At 29.1% G+C, this 21,045-nt stretch overlaps 1 protein-coding gene across 3 annotated transcripts in view; it reads right to left on the minus strand.

The window, feature by feature from the left end:
• Nucleotides 1-20,642, minus strand: part of LOC109602942 (transmembrane protein 132E) — a 108,806-nt gene extending 88,164 nt beyond the window's left edge. Inside the window, exon 1 of one of the 3 annotated variants that reach the window (XR_007548123.1) lies at nucleotides 20,320-20,642. Coding sequence is in view for 2 of the 3 variants with exons in the window: in XM_049967657.1 (XP_049823614.1) it covers nucleotides 20,320-20,374 (55 nt within the window). In the remaining variant the exon portion in view is untranslated. The remainder of the gene's footprint in view (nucleotides 1-20,319) is intronic. The other 2 variants (XM_049967657.1, XM_049967656.1) reach the window with 2 other exon arrangements.
• Between the last annotated feature and the right edge of the window lie 403 nt (nucleotides 20,643-21,045).

Consider the following 21,045-nt stretch of genomic DNA (forward strand, 5'->3'; position numbering starts at 1 on the left):
AAACGCCACTGACCCCCCTTTGATGTCGCCGAAATAATTACTGAAATGCGGCGCCCAACGCACATGTGCAGGGTCGGGGCGACTATAAATAAGCCCACTATCGTGATTCAATTTTCGAACGTTTTACAGTGCTATTGCACGGAGTACGTCTGATTTTATTTATATACCCGGCTCGTTCGACGCTGAATGAGATGTGGAGGCGATAAGAGGACAAATCGTAATTGCGGGAAGTGCTGAAATTATCGGTGGATTGTACGTTCATTCGATGCCGATGGTTTTTTTTGTATTTGGCAATTTTGTTATGTAAATTCGGGTCGTCGCTGATTAATAGTCGAGGGCGAAATATTTGCCAAGAAAATATGCGTTATCATCGTCGACACAATGGGGCGACTGTAGTTTTCCATTAGGGGCCTGACAACAGACTTCAAATTACATAAAACATACATAATACTTTATAGCTACCCTGGATATATGCTGTAGAATGGGAGCGATCGATACCACCGACTAGATTATATCTGGGGTCACTCCGTTAACCAAATATTTTAGGAACAACCTACTAGTTTGGAACTAGATTTCCATGGAAGAACGAACAAGTTGTTACAGAATATTTAGACAACAGAACCTCTATTCCCCTTAAAATCGACCGGCTCATTGTGGTCATGATATAATATTTTGCTGGAAATGTAATACGTTGTTTCATCGGCAATTTCATTAGGCAAAATTCATTTTTTCAGCTGAAAAAAAATTTTCGGGTAATTTACGGGCATTTTTCTCTTTGGAAAATATATCAAACTTGAAAATTGAGTTGGAAATGGGAACTTCCATTGAACAAAACTCGACTTATGGAGTTTTAATTATTCAGGTTATTAACATGTTGTCTTGATTATTTAGTCACCAGGTACGATACCCAGTTACTTTATGACCAAAAACACATTTTTGTATTAAAGAACCATCGTTCCACCAACTGTCAGCATTTTACAGGAAGAGAACGACGTTAACAAAGTATTTCAGGAAAAAGTCACCACCATTCACCATGAAACATTCGCCCCACAAAAACATGTCAAAACATCACATCATTAAAAAAAAGGATCAAACGAAACTGTGATAAATGTGTTTGCGTAACCTGCTCAAAAGCAGCTCAATAATTATTCATCTGCAAGACCCGAAAGGTGTATTAAACATAACAAATGGATCGCCTCAACAAGCTGTCACAGCGAAAGAAAAATCCCCCTCGAAATAAATCCGGCGGAAAACATTTACGCCTCGCATAAAATATCAGTCGTCCCAATTTCAGCGAGGACCCGTACGAAAGCGAATCCGGCCATCGTGAACAAATATTTGTATACTCGAGTTGTGTGCATGAATTTCTGGTCGGAGTTTCGGACCGTCGAAGCCGCTCCATTTGTTACACGTGTGTACGATTGGATTAACATACAAGTGGCCGTCGCAAGAAAATTGGTTTCCGCCGCATGTTATCGAAGACTCGCTGATTTTTACAACGGAACGATTTTCGTGAAATTTCCCGGTAAATTTAAATCATTATGTATGGGTGCATAGATGAAATAACCAGCCGAAAACAGACGAGGAAAGGGAAACGAACCGTGTCAAAGTTGGGTGGAAGATATGAGCAATTAAGCTCTGGAAAATTGGGGTAGAAAGACGTCGTGAAGGAGGGTGCTTTATTATACCTAAAGATTAGAAAATGCAAGCAGCAAAATGGTAATGCAAAAAAGATGAGTTTTATACGACACGATTCGGAGCAATTTACTCAACGAAAATGACGTCTGAAATGATCCTTTCTCTCTCACATTATCAAAAGTATTCATTAGACCTACAAAGTGTGAACAAACAGATTACACTTTTTAACTTAACTAATATAAAAACGAAAACCACTGAGAATAAATGATATCAATAAATAATAAATATTTCCTTTAAATGGAAAGTTGGGCGCCAATTGACAATCAGGAATTTGTTTATGGAATAACAATTGTCAGTTCCATCAAAATATAAAATCTTGATCAGCACTAACCGATTGATTTCAAAAGAAATAATATAAAATCGAAAATCACTGAGAATAAATGATATAAATAAATGATAAATATGTCCTTTAATTAGAAAGTTGGGCGCCAATTGGCAATCAGGAATTAGCTTATGGAGTAACAATTATCAGTTCTACCAAAATATAAAATTTTGATTAGAACTAACCGGTTAATTTCAAAAGAAATAATATAAAAACGAAAATCTCTGAGAATAAATGATGTTTAAAAATGCAAAAAGCATTTTAAATAATGAGATTTTCGAATTTAATATTTTGATATTTGTCTTGAAGAATAAGTTTAAACGTTATTCGTAAATGCAATAAAACGTCAGGTGTCATGACCTGGATTAACAAATCTTTCCCAAGATAAGTTGATTTTATGACGTGGCACAAATTCTGACTGAAGTTTATTAGTTTAGTGTTCTTACCATTATAAAACCCTCCACCTTATATTTTCATATTTATTTCAAGCTTTGCTTGTTCAGTATTTGCTTAGTGTTTTTACTAATATTAACTGGATTTTAACATACAGTTTTAGTTCCACTGTTGAGTGTTAGATCAAATATTGTATAATTAAGGAATTGTCCTCTTTAAAATCATTCTCCTATTAGCAGTCGATTGACCAGTCGTTTGAGACTCGGGTTAATAAAACTGGTTAGGATGGATCTGGATCCGGTTTAGCGAGTGTGCGTGCCAAAACCAAAACGGTGATTAGACTGTAGTTCAGACTCTGAACTGACCTGAAAGCGTAAAACGCCAGTCAAGTAGTCTGCAAGATAACGAAAGGTGGTGTGTTTTGTTCAACCATGGATCGTCTGAGTCTGTAGATAGACATTAGCTCAACACACAACTTAGTGTTATTAGTTTTACAAAACATGTGTACGGTACAAATTTAGATAATTAATATGTCACAAATTGAAAAGAAAAGGAAACGAGATCCAACATTCCATCCTTCCGAAAAACGTATACTCGTTGAAATTATTTCAAACCATATAGATGCCATCGAGGGTAAAAAGAGTCAAAGAAAAAATCTAACAGAGGAGTGGCAAAAAATATCAGACGAATTCAACGCAGAATCTTCTCTATTACATAGAGACCGGCAGGTACTAAGAAATTTGTGGGAAAATTTAAAGAAAAGAACAAAGATAGCTCTAGAATCACACAATCAAAAGATGGTTGCTACAGGTATGTTTAAATTATTTTAATTTAAATACATTTTTATGTCAATTTTTGTTCAGGTGGTCCACTCATAAAGCTGGAAACAAATTCAACTCTTGAAAGAATTATCGAAGTTTTAAGAACAAAAGATATAAACCTTAACACAAACCGCAAAGTTACATCAATAGATGTGACAAAAACTAAAGAGAATCCAATACCACCAGTTCCATCAGAGACAAATCAAAAAATCAATGATAGAAGAATATCTTGTTCTGTAACTGTGGATAAAGACAATGTGAATCCTTCAGAAATAACTACTGAAGAGACAATCGAAGAACATCAAATAAATATGAAAATATTGCATTTGCGAGAACTACAGGAACAAGAAAAACTTAATCAGGAGAAGGAGAAAACCGAACAGGAAAAACTAAGAACTATGATTCTTCGAGAAGAATTACGGAAGATTAAGGAGACCTGATAATATATTTTGTTAATTTAATTAATAAATTATCTATTTATATAACGTTTCTGCCTGATTTTAAAATTTTGCTCTTAGTCAGCAAAGCATTTTTTTACAAAGATTAGGACATCTAATCTCAAGATTACAGGAGCCAGCAACTAAGGGGATTTAATTTGTATTAACCCTTTGATCCATGGATCACTTGATTAGATCAGTCAATCCAATTAATTATATTAATTTATTAAACGTTTCATTCAGGTAATTAAATTCAAATAGCTGAATGAAATAAGACATTACTCGAATAAGTACTAAGAGCTTACCGGGAACCAAACTCAGCCTAATCCAGCTTTGATCTTTGCGATTGACCTTGAGTTCGTTGTTTGAAATAAACTTAATTCTTTCCGAAGATACGTTTCCATTAAGAGGCATCAAAAAGATCATCTTGGAAAACATTGAAATAGGTTTCAAACCAGATACTTTCAATTTGTATAATTAAGTACAGTATCATCACATTCTTGAAACCAAAAATAGCAATGAGTACGACCTTATTGACACTAAGAATTTCGCACATACAAGTTTAATAGCAGCCGCTAGCCGCGTTTCAGTAATTAAAACCGCCACTTCAAAGCATGTGCTAGCAGACTTTTAACTTTTCACTGCGACACAATTTCAGCGTAGTCCCGTGAGCTTTATGTGTTTAATGCCGTCGGATATTAAGTATAAAAGCGAAACAATAGGTCCTTTTTCGTAATCGATTAGATGGGAAGCGGTTCGTTATTTTCAATCCCCTTAACGTAAAGTAACGTTGACAGGTTCAGTTTCTCGCTTTGGTGTCGAGGTATAAATTAGTTTTTATGTGGAAATGGGGAAAATTCAAATGTCAGCTTTATGAACAGAAAAATGTCTCATTTCTCCGTGCAGTAGTATGATAAAGTTACATGTTACATGAGCTCTTAGGAATGACATTTTAAATGATGAGCTTTTAGAAGGTGCATTTTAAATTATGAGCTTTTAGGAATTGGTTCGGAGAATTGAGCATAGAGTGGAAGAAGCGTGCTCCTCTTCAAAAGCAATAAAATTATGTCCCATTTCACATCTGAATTTTAATCAAAAGCTTTGTTAGATTGTAACCTTTCAGAAACTACATTTGTGACTTACGAAATTGTATGTAAAACATGTTTTGAACAGTTTAACCAATAAAATTGCACATGTCCATTTTAGTCAGCAATTCCCATTCATCTAATCGAATCCAAATTATCAGTTTTATTGCCGTAATTAAAATGCTGCACATTTATCAGCATTAGATATCTAATTGAATTGATTGCCCGTGCATGTTGCAATATAGAATAAATTATACATAAATCATATTAGTATTCCAAAACCGCAACATACGATTTCTCAGGGCATTACACAACAGCCGGCGTTTCAGCGTAAGCTCCGAATTAACCTATCTTATCTGGCTTTGGTATCTCCAAACACAAAAAAAATATGATGAATGGTGTGTCACAGTAGATTTAATAAACATCCCTTCATGACACTGATCTTTGTCACTGTTTCGTGCACTTCCAAAATTAAATTCCTGTGTGATTTTTCAAATTGTGATAAATCAAGTTATTTTTATAAGTTGGGAACGTGTCTAGAACTAATTTATGGTGGTAATTTTGGACGCATAGGGGTCGAGGAGGACGAGGCCTACATCTGTTATTTACTTCCTATATTAACTTGGTGCAGTGTGTGAAAAAAGCATTTGGTGCCCCATATGACCCTCATGAAAAATTATTATTGTTTGACTTCGTGTATTTGTCTTTGGGGTAAATATTAATATCTATTTCAAAGTAAAAATTGGTAACATATTGTGCCTCTGATTGAATACAATAGTTTAATTTGAAATACATGGCAGAAACTTGCAAGCTGTGATTTGGAGGCAAATTTATAATTTCTGAGTAGAAATCCCACCCCAGTCTGGGGCTGATGATAAATGTAACATAACTGTGATAAACGTTCTCCAAAACTAATATCGTAATGGTGGAACAGCTGAAAAACACAGACGAAGTTAAGACCCCATCATTTTTGTCAGAGAAGCTGGATTATGTTATTCTGGAAAACAAGGTAATTTCATTAAGTAAAATATTGAATTTTCTCACACTGTTTTACATAAACTTTCTACTTATTATATTCATATTGTCAAAACATGTCAAAAATGGTTCAGCATTTGCTATTTTCACTCATGTATGTTCTTTAAAGAAAAATAAAGTCAGGTCATTTATAGTACCCCTGCAGCTGTTTGTGTTTATTTTATGCCCCTTTTTCTGTTTAAAATCTTATTTAATTGTAACCAATTTAAGAATGGCTCTCTGGCAATACAAGCAAATGAATTGCTTCGTGTTGTACACAAATAAAATATTCAGCTAGGCATAATGACTGGATTGAAGTGTCACAATCATTTTTGATCGCATAGTATATTAAATTTAATAATTCTAAACAGCTTTAATTTATCATATCTAATTATAATAATTAAACTTTTAATGCACCAATATTTAAAATAAATATTTTATGATAAATTTTGAAACTTAAAGATATTAATTTGCCCAAATAAGAATAATTAACTAATTTTACTAAGATTCTTTTAAGATAAATGACTGGATTCAAGTGTCATAATCATTTTTGACCATACAGTAACATAGTATGTTAAATTTAATAATTCTGATCGGAAATCCTTTAAAAATAGCTTAAAAATAGATATGTATAGTCTTATTTTTTAATTTAAAAAATCAATTTTAAGAAGAAAAAAAGTTTTGAAACTTTATTTTAAGACGTATTAATTTACCCTAATTTAAGTATATTAAGTGTATTAAAATACTTTTAAAACTAAATATGTACAAATCTTATAATTGTAGTTATAAACAGTTAATATAAATATAATTCTTGAAATTTTACAAAAATATATGTCTATTTTAAAAAATAATCAACTTGTGTTGAAATAAGAATTTAACTTTATAATTTAACCTTAATATACAATTGCAGTTAGATTATATTCTATATATGGGTAAAGTAAAGATAAATATTGCAAAACACATGTATTAATTAAATATTTAAATTAAGATAATATTGACCAAAATAACGTTTGCTAAATTTCAAACAATTTCTTTTATCACATTTATGTATTTTGGAAATATTTGTTTTTTGTTTAATATCATAACATTTATTTTACCCAGTTTATTAAATCATAACCTACATATTTTGTACTTTTCCGTTTTTATTCTAAATTTTGTTAAAATAATTAATATTTTTTTATTTATACATAACATTCCCAACTTCACGATTTAAAAATTGTATAGATTTTATCAAAACTTCGTAAAAGAAGTGACCAATCTAAAACAAAACTCGATATTTTCGGGTGTAACTGCGAAATGGCATCGGAATCAAATAAATCGGCCGTCCGTAGCAGTAAAACCGTATCTGGCAATCGATTTTCCGGGGCAATCTCCATAAAAAGCAATACCTTTTCGAAGTTCTAATCTGGCGCCATTAAGCAAAAGGAAACTTTTATCACGTTCCGAATTAAAATTTTCTCAGGGCCTAATATATATTTTCGGCATAACGTAAACAGGCCGAAATTTCCCTTGGTAATTCGGACGACTTTTACGGTCGTGTGCTTATGCGCAGTAATCCTCAATCAAATATTTATGGGAACGCAGAACAAGAAATATGACTTTCCGAGAAAAACTTGCGACGCCCGTCTTTTGTTCTTACTTTCAATTCGGGCCTTTGATGTTTTAAAAATACACTTTTCGGAGATCGTAATTGTTGAACATGAAACAGCTTTAGGCTACGGTAAATATTGCTAAAATTACATCGATCAACTGTTTAATGACGACGAAAATAAAGTCGCCACTGCAATAAAACAATGCCGCATTTTGCGAAGGTCAAAACTGGTGCAGTTCATTAAAATCCTGACTTACATACTTGTACGATGATGAAGCTGAATTAGTTCAAGGCGCATTAAACTACTAATTTAAAGATTTGTCATCGGCGATATTAAAACGCAGCACATGTGTTCGCCGCATATTTCATGTTTCTACTCTTTTTTCGATTGGTACAAGCTCATTTCCTGTGCGAGCTGAAAGAAAACGACTCATTCTAACGTAAATTAACCGCTTGTAATGGGTTTCGCAATTTTAATAGAAATCTCTATGGATATTTGTAAGGTGATAAATTTTAAAGTCAGAAAAAATATATCAGTAAATAAACAGGCCCGAAACCAAAAACAAATATTTTTCTCTTTATTATTTAAAAATTGAATTTTTTAATTAATAACAAATACTGATATTATTTATTGGTTTACCTTGAAGTTTGTTGATTTTATTATAAACACTGAAAACAATTTTTTTTTCAGCAAATGAGTCTGTATTTTTTTTTAATTAAAAAAAAATAAGTGCTCCAATTTTGGAAATATACATAAACGAATCCTAAAATAAGGTTTTTTGGTTTTTAATTGATTTTTTATAAATTTGACTTTTTACAAGATTTAACTCCATGTTCAAGATGAATAATTAATATACAAATATATGTATCATAATTTTCAAAACATATTTCTAAAATTAGATTATAAAAATATTCTCTTTTTTATATTTCATCACTTGAAGACAAATTCATAAGAATAATATGTAAAGTTATATTATTCTTAATAAAAAAGCAAAATACTAACATTAACTGAATATTTAATATTTGAAGATATAGTAGATTCAAAGATTTATGTACTTTTTATAAAAAATAAATTAAATAAAAAAAGTCAATAAGCAATATGTTTTTTTTTTCAGTTTAATTTTGAAATTTAAAAACATAAAGCCAAAGTATAAGTTTAATTTTTTATATTATTAGAAATATATTATTTTCTGAGAAATTATAAAATATTTATTATACAAATCCATACTATAAGTCTTTTTATTAAAATCTAATATTAATTAATATTTTTGGACATTAAGTTTAATGTTTAATTTTATTAGAAAATTTATTTTTTTTTTTCTAATCAACACTGCAAGATTTTTTATATAAACCTAATATTTTTTAAATATTTTGGGAAATTAATTCGTAGAAAACAGTTTTCGAGTTCAAAAATCATTAAAATTTTGTAATGTAGATCCAGAGTAACTAAATTCAATTTTTAATTCAATTATAAATATATTATTTTATGACAAAAAGTTTAATTTAATATTTCATTCAAGTTATTTTAGTTTCAGTATACTTATTTTTCAGAAAAATATGTAAAATTCCATTTTTCTTTTTAAAATACAAAATATTTATTAAAGTTCATAAAAAACTAACCATGTACCAACCTCACAATCAACACTACAAGATTTTTTATATAAATCTAATATTTTTTAAATATTTTGGGAAACTAATTCGTAGAAAACAGTTTTCCAATTCAAAAATCATTAAAATTTGGTAAGGTAGATCCAGAATAACTAAGTTCAATTTTTAATTCAATTATAAATATATTATTTTATGAAAAAAAGTTTAATTTAATATTTCAATCAAGTTATTTTACTTTCAGTAAATTTATTTTTCAGGAAAATATGTAAAATTCCATTTTTCTTTTTAAACTACAAAATATTTATTAAAGTTCATAAAAAACTAACCATGTACCAACCTTACAATCAACACTGCAAGATTTTTTTATATAAATCTAATATTATTTAAATATTTTGGGAAATTAATTCGTAGAAAACAGTTTTCAAGTCTAAAAATCATTAAAATTTGGTAACGTAGATCCAGAGTAACTAAGTTATATTAGTTTCAGCAAATTTATTTTTCAGGAAAATTTGTAAAATTCCCTTCTTCTGTACAATTACAAAATATTTATTAAAATTCATAAAAAACTAACCATGTACAAATCTCACAATCAACGCTGTAAGATTTTTCTATTTGAATATAATATTTTGAAAAATTTATACGTGAATATTTTTTGGGTTCATAAATCCTTAAAATTTGAAGAAATTAAGTTTAATTCATAATCTTTAAATTTAATTTAATTTATATATTTACTTTATTCTTCAAGAAAATTTGTAAAATTCAATTTTTTTATTTAAAAAAGGCATCATTATTATTTCTTTTAAAAAATCACAAATATTTAATAAAACTGATAGTCATTATAAAGGAAAAGAAAACGTATTTGAACAAACATTGACTTGAAAAAGCGGCTCCATTGACGGAAACCCCTCGAAAGCCAACATCGTTTCACGCTACAAGAATCCGAACATTAAGAAACCGATTTGCCGGCAGGACGAAAAAATCAAAGCCTCCATCCCCCGCATTAATAGGTGATGAGGTCGTGCAAGGACCGTCGGGAAAACGCTGCAATAAACACACTTTTGAGTGACTAGAAACGTGTCGGGGACCATTGGCACGAGTTACGCGTGTCTTCTACATAATAAAACCCGGTCAAAATCCACGTGCAAAAATAACGCTAATCTCCCCGGGGGTGGCAGCCTAAAAAAGGGATTGTTATGCGGGACTGTGCATATTGATTTTGTCAGGTTGCACCCCCGAACAAGAAAACAACGAAGGCCCTCAATAAAACCGTTTTCTTTCGTCTCGTACTTTAACGTACACATCCGTTATGTGCTAATCCTCCGTCGCCTTGTTCACCGTGAAAGTTGGCCGTCGCGAGGGCGAGTCTCGTTCATTCAATTTCGACAAATAAACAAGCCGCGAACGGCGACCGATATAATTTATTGTTCGTTAATAAATCCGATTTGTCGGTCGGTTTGCCTCTGAAGTTTTACATTGAAATCGAATTTTATAGACGGCAACAGACCGATTTGATCGGGAGTGGCAGGAAACGTGATTAAATTTTTTCAATTAAATCGGCCGAACGGACTTTTTGTTTTCGGCGTAACAAGAATAGAAACCGTGCTTTCCTCGTTCGTAAATAGCACGGTCGTATGGCAATGTCCGATATTAAAACCCACCGAGAAAATGAAAATAAATGCGTCTCGGCACCGTGAGAACCACCACGTAATTATCTCGTCACCTTCGCCGTTTCATAATAGACGCGTCTTATTTCGAATGCGGCGTCCCACCATTAATATTTCACATATTTCGAGGCGGTCGACGAAATACACGACATTCCCGGGACATGTTTAAAAGTTTGATATCGGATTAAATACCGTTAACTCGTGATAGCTCTATTTGTTTATGATTGCGATAAATGTGCCGGCATACGGTTCATCTGTGTGATGCTGGAATAAATAATGTTTAAGACAAAATAAATTTATTTTGTAAAGCCAACAATAAGTGGCACAGGATGGAATAAATCGCCATTAAAAATAAAATTTACTGCTTTCTCAGTCGAAAGAAGGTCAGTAATTAAACAGAGATTTTATGATTTTATAAATCTACTGGTTCATTACAACGACTTTATTGTTTTATATAATTTTATTCAGATAATGTAAATCAGATGTATTATACTTGAAAGTAATTGTGCTGAAACTGGTTAAATACATAAACAACACAAACAGAAACTGGTTTTAAATTAATTATTAAAATTTTCCCTATAAAGTCCTGAAAATAGTCTTTAGTTGTCAAAGGATTCACTTAAATTTTAACTACTTTTACTATATTAAATAAATTAAAGTTTACTTAAAATATTAAAATACCAACAGATTAAACTTGTTCAATAAGTAGCCCACAGTTAAAAAATAATTTGCAGCTTTCTCAGAGACAAATAGGCAGACTTAAAAAGTTTTTTATGATTTTATATAACATAAAGAATATTACTTCGACCTGGTTGAATAAAAATAACGCAGCAAAAGAAAACAGAATTTAATTTAATCGTGAAAATTCATTTCATGAAAAATTAAAAGTCTGAATAAAATCCGATTAAAATATTTCATTATGTTTTAATTATTTTCTATTTAAAAACACACACCATCCATTAACTATGTTATTTTTTAATTATTTATAATGAAAGTGCTATTTTTGTTATTAATAGGGAATGCATAAATAAATTTATAAAATAAATATTCAGTGCTACAGATATATAATTTTAAGTTATAAATAATAAATAGATATAAATGTATAAACTTGAAAGATTTACATTAAGAAGCATGAAATAAATTTTAAAATAAAATGTACTCCTCGGGCTAAATATTCTTATTTTTCTGGTCATATTTCCACTTTAATATTTATGGAATTTTCATCAGGTATTGTGAATAACTTGAAGAACTGTACATTGACATGACGTTGCTGAAACGGGTGTTGAATAAAATAACAACTACAAATTGAAACAGGTTTTAATTTAATTACGGAAATTCGTTCCCTGAAAATGTGATAAGTCTAAAATCTGATTAAATTTCAGTTCGTTTTCATAGTTTCAAGGTTAATATCTAAAGGAATAATTATATAGTCTGACACAGAATTAAAAAATAGTAATAGTTATGTTCAAAAAATACTTACAACACTAAAGATATTTTTGTAGAACATTTAAAAATCAAAAAAATAAATAAATTGGTAAATAATATATTAAACTATTTAAATTCTTTAATAAAATTACGTGAATTTAACAAAAACTTTCTAATTAAATATACAGTAAAATACATTAAACTTTTAATTGAGTTACAGAAAATCGTTCTCTAAAAATGTAAAACTATTAGATGAAAGTTTTCAGATAAGAATAAAATAATAAATTATAATATTCTCTTATTTTTTAAAAATGGGAGAGAATTTTATTAAATAAATCAAATTGGTTAAAATTTTTAACCCCCATTTTTAAAAATATGGGAGAATTTTATATGTTAAATTTTATTAAATAAATAAAATTGGTTGGTTCAAAATTGAAAGAGAAAAAAATGTATTTAAATTTGAATATTTCACAATTATATTCATAAAAATAATGTTACTATTTTTAACTTAATTAATTATTTAATTAATTTTTTTAATATTACTGCTAAAAATAAATAAATAACATATTTATAAATTAAATATTTTGTCTAATAACAAAATATGAATCAATGTGATACAAATATATATTTTGATATATTTTAATTATTTTAACTCTAAAAAATAAAATTAAATTAAAATTATTTATAATTTAAGATAAAATAAACAGTGAATGATGAAAAACAGATATTCTATTATTCAAATCCAATTTTATTAATGAAATAAATGATCAGTTAGTAAAATTATTGAAACTTAATGTTCAAGAAACAGTCCTTTGCAAAATCAAATAGTTTTTTTGATTTTCTCCTTTAATTTTTTGAATATGAATAATATTTATCCATTAATTAGTAATTTGAATATTTTTGTAGTTGAGTAGTGTATAAAAGTTGAGAATATCAGAATATTTTTATAAATAACTCTATCCAACTGGAATATGAGTGTGAAATAAAATAATTTTAAAACTATTACGGCCGTCAAGATAAAATAAATGGTGAAGGATGAGGAAAAGATTAAATAAATATTTTTTAAACATGTAATTTTGAATTTTACTTTTAATAATAGAATTTATTATTAAAAGTCGAATTCAAAATTACATGTTGAAAAAATATTTATTTAAAAAATAAAACTTATTTTATTAAATAAGTTATCCCTTTCCACATTTAATATTCTCAATAACACCAATATAGTTTGAGTATTTCAGTAGTTGATCAAAGTGTAAAAAGTTAAGAATCGTAGTATATTTTTAGAAATAACTGTATCCAACTGCAATACGTGAAAAACACCATAGTGGAGCCGCCACGACTATTATTTATTTGCAGTACAATTGAACACCGATAGCACAAATTTTTAATGCACTTATCTTTATTGAAACAAGTGTTATCTCGGGCGCTTCTGCCACAAAAGCATTTGCTTAAACACACACGAAAAATGAGTTGTTTAATATTTGTCCTCTGTCACACATCTACTTGAAGACCAAAAAAAAAAAACTAAGAACAATGGAATTTTGTTTAACTGCTGAACAATAATATTTACATTGTATTTTATTGACACCGGTGAATGGTGTTTATGTAGAAAGTGCTAATGACTGGCTTTTCAAATTGACACTAGTAAGACATTACTATTACGACACAAGCCAAAAGCTATCAATGTTTTTTATTTTCAGTCTTGTATATCACATCCGCATATTAATAAACCGTTTCGCAACAATTAATTAACGAAGTTGGAATTTTAATGTGAGACGGTGTAAGGACGTAATTTTGTGGTGGCATAAAATTAACGTCGGAAAAATTGGTGCCGAAGAGAAATGGCACGGACATATTTAATGGGCGACGTATAATAAATTCATTGAGAGGCAGACTGCAACAGATACAATTAATTATTGCGGCTGATAAATCTTAATCTATGTGGAGGACGTAATTATTATTCTTGTCGGGTTTGCGATCGTTGTGCGAAAACTTTTTCTACGATTGCATTTCCTTGTGCACCGGAGGTATAAATAGGGATATCATTTTGTTCTGCACACGTCCAATCTTCTGTTTGTGTTTATTTTCGGGGAGACGGCAGTGATTTATATGCCTGCATGTAATAAAGCAAGGTTTCGTTAGAAGGCCGACATTCCGTGCATTAACGTAGGTTAAGAGAAAAGTGTAACATCCACACCGGGTTATTGCAACGGATTTTATGCAATATGCAGGTGTGCCCAACACGTTGTCTGCTAATTAGAATTTTATTATGGAATTTTTGATCAAATTGCTGCTGAAAAATCTAATATACTTGTTTAAGCATAAATATGAAATTTTTCGAATACATCGACTAGTTTTTTAATTAAATTTGTCAAAAAATAAAGGTTTAAAAAGTTTAAAACATATTTTTATTTACTGTTAAAGCTTTGACAATATAAAAATATTTTTCCACTTTTAGCGAATTTACTGAAAATATTATATTATTATTAAATTATTATAAAAATAATTATTATTTTTTTATAATAAGCAGTTAAAATAAAATAAATGATTTATTTCAAATTTATTATGAACAATTTATTTTTCAATTTTAGGGGCAGAATTTCTTTAATTTTTTTAAATATGAATAATATGTATCCATAAATTAATTCGATTGATACTTATAGTTGAGTAGAGTATAAGAATTTCAGAATATTTTTATAAATAACTCTATGCAACTGGAATATGTGAGTATGAAATAAAATAAATTTAAAACTGTTGTTAATGATCTCAAAGTACTTTATAAAAAAAAAATAAAAATTTATTACATATTTCAAAAATATTATGAACAATTTATTTTTCAATTTTATGTACAGAATTTTGTGTTTAAAAAAATAACATTTTTATAAATATTATCAAAAAATTTTAAAACTTATTTTTTTACATACTATTTAGTTTTTGGAATTTTAAAAATATATTTTTCACTTTTAATGAATTTACTGTAAAAAAAATAAAATTTTTTTTTTAGAATAAATAATTATTAATAATTTCCTTTATATTCTATCTTGGAACAGACGTATTTTTCAATTTTATTTATGTACACAATTTTATGTTAAAATTGGTTTAAAAAAACATATTTTTAGAATAAAACTCAAATAAAGGGAAAAAATAACACTTTGTAAATATTATCAAAAATTTTTATTTACTATTGTGTTTTTGAAATTTTAAAAATATAAAAATTCATTACATATTTCAGATATATTATGAACAATTTATTTTTCAATTTTATGTACACAATTTTATGTTTAGGTTGATTAAAAAACATATTTTTGGTATACAACTTAAAGAGAAATATAATATGTTCACAAATATTATGTCAAAATTGTTAAAAATTTTAAAATTTATACCATATTTAAAATAAATTATTTATGAATTATTTTTAATTTTATGTATCTAATATTTTGTCTAAGTTGATTAAAAAAAAAAAAATTTCTTTTGATTAAATCTTAAAGAGTAAAATTAACACAATTTTACTAAAAACATTATTTTTTTATTATTGTGGTTTTGAAATTATAAAAAAATATCTTTCAAATTTTAACAAATTTTTTGAAAAAAACTGAAAAAAATCAGATTCAGAATAATTAATAATTATTTTTCAAACATTGACACAATTTCTTTTATTATTCACTCTTAAATTATATTATTACAAATAATGCTATTACATTATTATATTATTATAAATAATTATTTTTCAATTTTATATATACAATTTTATGATTAGGTCAATTAAAAAAACCTTTTTTATTAATATAAATGAAGAAAGAAAATAACACTTTAAATTTTACTATTATATTTTAAAACCTATTTTTTATCTTTTATTGTGATGTTCAAATGAAAATGTTTCGAATTTTGAAATTTATATTCAAACATTAATATATTTTTTTTAATTTTTATAAAAATTATCAAAATTTAAAATCTTATTTTTACTCGACTGAGTTTGAAATTAAAATAAAATTTAATTTTAAATTAAAACCTAATAAGACGTCTATTTTCAAATTTGAAATATTCAGAAACAAATAAATAAGTTGTTAAAAATTTATTTGTGGTTTTCTAAAATTTATTGAAACAGTTATCTAGTGTTGTAACATCTTAAATTTAAAATTATTTAACCAAAACAACTAAGAGCCATAATAAATTTTAGAATTTATAAAACCGGTGAAGCGGTATTTTTACGTTTATGTAACCGATTTATATTATTACCAATAATAAGTTAAGTATTTGACGATTGTACACCATAAAATTTTATTTTCAGCAGAATAAATAATTATTTATACATTCTTAGAATTCTATTGTGTTCACTTCAATAAAACTTAAAATATTTTTTTAATAATAGTTTCATAATATAAATTTTTCTAGCAATAAACTGTTACATTCATTAATAATTAATGTTATTTGATCTATATACGTATAATTGATTGTGGCCATTTAATTCTTAAACGTTTTTTCATCAGTATATCATTCTCAGTAGTAAAACAGAGTACCGACGTCAAAGTGCTCATTAACACAATTAAAATATATCTTTTCTCCGTACAGATTTATCGGCCAAACGGACAGAAACCGGACAATAAATAAAAAGTATAAGCCGACTGCAGGCGATAAGCTTCATTACGTACGCGGACCGCATGTAAGTGATATTATTTTCTATTTTTAAAATCACCCTTTCACCACGACGCTTACTGAGCGACGAGTTTATCGGAATTCTTCAATTGTGCTAATAAGAAACGCAAACTAATTTCAATAGACCACCAGAGCGTCGGTGCTGTGGAAATATGAGAGCACTGCTGCCTCACAATATAAACAACATCGGTTTCCGCAATTTAACACCTCATGCAAACAAACCGGAATAATACACTCAGTTCGTGCTGCAGCAACTGATTAAACACAACTAGCAATTCTAGTAATACAGTAAAAAAAACATCTAGTTAGTCAATTAGATTTTAACATAGTTTCCGGATTGTGAGATGCTTAGGAAAACAATTTTCTGACGACACAATTAACAGTTAATCCGCAAATTGGTTAAGGGATTTGTTTTAAAATTGCATTATCATTTTATTAAGCACCAAGTTTCGGTTATTAATTGGCAGTAAACTTTTAAGATCGATCCGATTTGAACCCCTGAGACGTTGTTGTCCGTCCCTTCGGCGCCCAACTTCCATTATAATTTTATCGTCACTCATATTAACAGGAAACTTCTTCGAACATTTCGATAAGGTACAAGAATAACGGAACGAAACGTGCACACACAACATCCGCAACAACCCACGCTCATTGTGAAAATCGGTTTCCAAACCTCCCAAGCAAATTTCTTCAAGTCGCAGGACTAAAAATAACGTTACACATCCAATATGGCTATATTTAACATAAAACATGGATATTGTCGTAGTCTAAATATGGAAAACTCGGATGCCATTCGACTAGTTTACAACGACAATGGAAAACATGTCTTTTGTCCGTCTTTCGGAATTCAAAGCGTTTGAATGGTATCATGTTCCCACAACATTCGCCGGCATTGATTGTTTTGCCGGACTGTACGACGGCATAAATGATCCGGCGTACATTTATACGCAACTCGGGGAAAAACTTAATCCACTGAATATTCATAATAATTTATATTTACGTCGCAATTAAATTTATTCCATGGTTAATTTTCAAAATGGTTTGGAAATCAGGAGCTATATCGGACTCATTTGCATGTATAAATAAATTGTTGGTTATTTATTTGATCATTAACTGAATGGGTATTATTTGAATTAAATGTAAATGGTAATCTTGTATGAGTTTCGTAATTGGGCGGTCCTTGTTGTGGGTCCTCATGGGAGAATGAGCGGCAATGATGTTTGATCAATGGAAATTTACAGTAATTTAAAATTAAATAACTTTTTATGATTATTTTTATTGACAGTTACTCATAATTATGCACAAAAAAATGTTTGGGCTTCAATTTCAGTGAAATATTGGAACTTTTTAAATATTGCTTGTAAGAAAAGCTGAAAATTTAGGAATATTATGTTCACATCAGAAGACAATAATATTTTTATTGCCCATATGAAATTCTAGAAATGTTATATCTTAAATAAATCTCAGATAACACCTGAAATAGACATACCATTTGATGGGCTTAAAGTTTATATTTATATTTTTCTAATTCAATTGAAAAACTTAAAAATTGAGAATCAATAAAACTGAAAAAATACTCCAATCTTCAACTTGAAATACTTTTATATATAAATCCTGAACATTTCGTAACCAAAACTTTTCTATTAATACTTCTAGAGTGTTCACTTACTTAAGTAATAAAATAATCTTAATGGCCTTTCAAAATTCGTTTTTAGTGATAAGAAATCACTTTGTAATTAGTTGTACTTTTTAAAACATAGAGTAAGATAAATAAAACATAAATTTGTAAACAATATTAGTTGTGTAATAGTGTATAAAAATTGAATATAGTTATTTCATTATTTGTAGATAAGTGGTAGGAAAACAAAATTAATTGTAAAAGGTAAGATAAACAAGATATCACAAATTGTTTTATAATTTTATATAAATATTGTGTTATAAAATATATAAGAGTTAGAAATCCTTGCTATTATTTAATAAAACGTTAAATAAATGTTTAAAACATCCATTGAATTAATGTATCTAATCTCTTGGAATAAATTTTCATAAAAGTTATTATATTTATGTAGGAAATATTATATAAGAGTTTAAAATAGTAATAATTTTATTATTTTTGCCATTTTTTGACTGTTAATTTTATTATATATGGGTTGTTAAGAAGAGTCGCAAATAGGAACCATGTAGTTCACCTATTTGGATTTTTAAAATAAAAGATTTACTTCGTTAACATTCAAGAAATAATTAAAACATTTTCAAATCAACATTTACATCGACTCTTTAAATTTAGATTAAAAATAAAAAAATAGCCAATGAACAATCAAATAAGAAATTAATAATATTATTCTTATAAAATATTTTCTTAAAATAAAATGTCATTTGTGAGTAAATTATTTGTATAGAGTCGCAGATAGGAGCCCTGCGGTTCACCCTATTTAAAATAGGTCATAATTTTGAAAAAATATTTGGATTTTGGAATAAATTTTCATAAAAGTTATTATACTTATGTGGAAAATATTATATAAGAGTTTAAAACACTAATAATTTTATTACTTTTGCCATTTTTAAGTGTTAATTTTATTAAATATGGATTGTTAACAGGAGTCGCAAATAGGAACCATGTAGTTCTTCTACTTAGATTTTTAAAATAAAAGATTTACTTCTTTAAAACTCAAGAAATGATTAAAAAATTCTCAAATCAACATTCTTATAAAATATTTTCTTAAAATAAAACGTCATTTATGAGTAAAGTATTCGTACAGAGTCGCAGATAGGGGCCTTGGGATTTACCCAATTTAAAATAGATCATAATTTTGAAAAATTATTTGGATGATAATCTTTCCTTTTTTTACCATGTCCATTGCCTACCAGTTTTAAACATTTTGAAGAGCAATTAAGAAGTTCTTCAAAATAAAAGATTTACTTTTATGACGCCCAAGAATTGATTCTCTCAAACCTGAATTCAACCTTCCCAAACGTGGAAAAAATGGAACGTGTAGAAAATTAATACAATTAATTTTATAGGGTGGAACAAGTAGAAAATTAATACAATTATATTTATGGGATGTTGTCTTCCTACAAAATGTCATTTATGAGTAAATTATATATGAATGGTCGCGGAGAGGAGCCATGTGGTTCACCCAATATAATCACGTATGAAATAAATATATTAAAAGGGAATTTATAATTTCCCAATTTTTTAAGACAAAATTTACCACATATTTGCAAAGAAACGTGCACAAACACGCATGTAACAAGGATGCACATTTCAATAGTAATTAAAATAAACATCTCTATTATCATGAGTCACCGACGTGAACCATGAGGTTACATTGATTTGTATGGTACTGAACATAAATAGTGGTACTAGCAAAGAAAGAAGCAATTTATTAGCGATTAAGAAAACACAGAACTAGTTCTATATAAATAACCCATTAATTAATTGAGTGGTAGTTAAACATATGCATATTCAGCATGCATAAAATTGCGCTGGTCAGATCGTACGAAGGTGGAGGTAATAAACAAACAGTAAAAGCGGCTGACAGGTGAGCTGCTTACAAAAGTAAGGTTATCTAACAACACTACCTACAAAAAACATGAATGAAACTAACCAAAAGAAACGAAAAATATCCAAACGACAGTGAAACTGGTAAATCCTTTCTTCATAATTGAAGCACGGAGCAATCTTACAGGTATCCCATGTCAACTGTACTTGGTATCGGGCAACACAACACTAAAATCCGTGGTCTCACAGCATGTTCACAGGCCCTGGACGCTAGTTCAGGGCATAACGGGGCCCTTCCACACGTAAAACACCACTAGAACACACACATGTGCCCGTCAACTGCACCTTGGTATGCAGACGTATGAGGAACGAGTCAGCGAATGGAACGTAGTGTGGTATGGTCTGTCGTATGGCGTGCGCTCATGTGCACAGTCGACGGAAGAGTATTTCGAGTCGTGTGTTGGATTATTGACCGGCCGATGTAGTGTCTTGCGCCTGGTGAACAGTGTCGGGTCCCTATGTCGATCAGGGCCGGATTTAGGGGAAGATGGAAGGGCCGCGGAAGGTGGTCCCGAGTCGTGTGGGCGTCGCAGATTCGGATGGAAGAACCGCGGACCCTTCACGGCCCTGATCCCGTCCTCGATCTGATACGTATGGGCACATGTGACGTGCACACGAAGTTACGTAGGGGTGGGTTTTTATCGGGACGGCGGCGATCTGGCGATGGGGTACTTCATGAAATGGGCATGAAAACGCCATTTGTCTGTGAATAATGCGTAAATCAGTCGTCTTAGTCATGCAGACTTTTAATCAGCGCCTGGCGATTGGGTAT

The sequence above is a fragment of the Aethina tumida genome, chromosome 5 (assembly GCF_024364675.1).
Source record: "Aethina tumida isolate Nest 87 chromosome 5, icAetTumi1.1, whole genome shotgun sequence".
NCBI classification, from domain to species: domain Eukaryota; kingdom Metazoa; phylum Arthropoda; class Insecta; order Coleoptera; family Nitidulidae; genus Aethina; species Aethina tumida.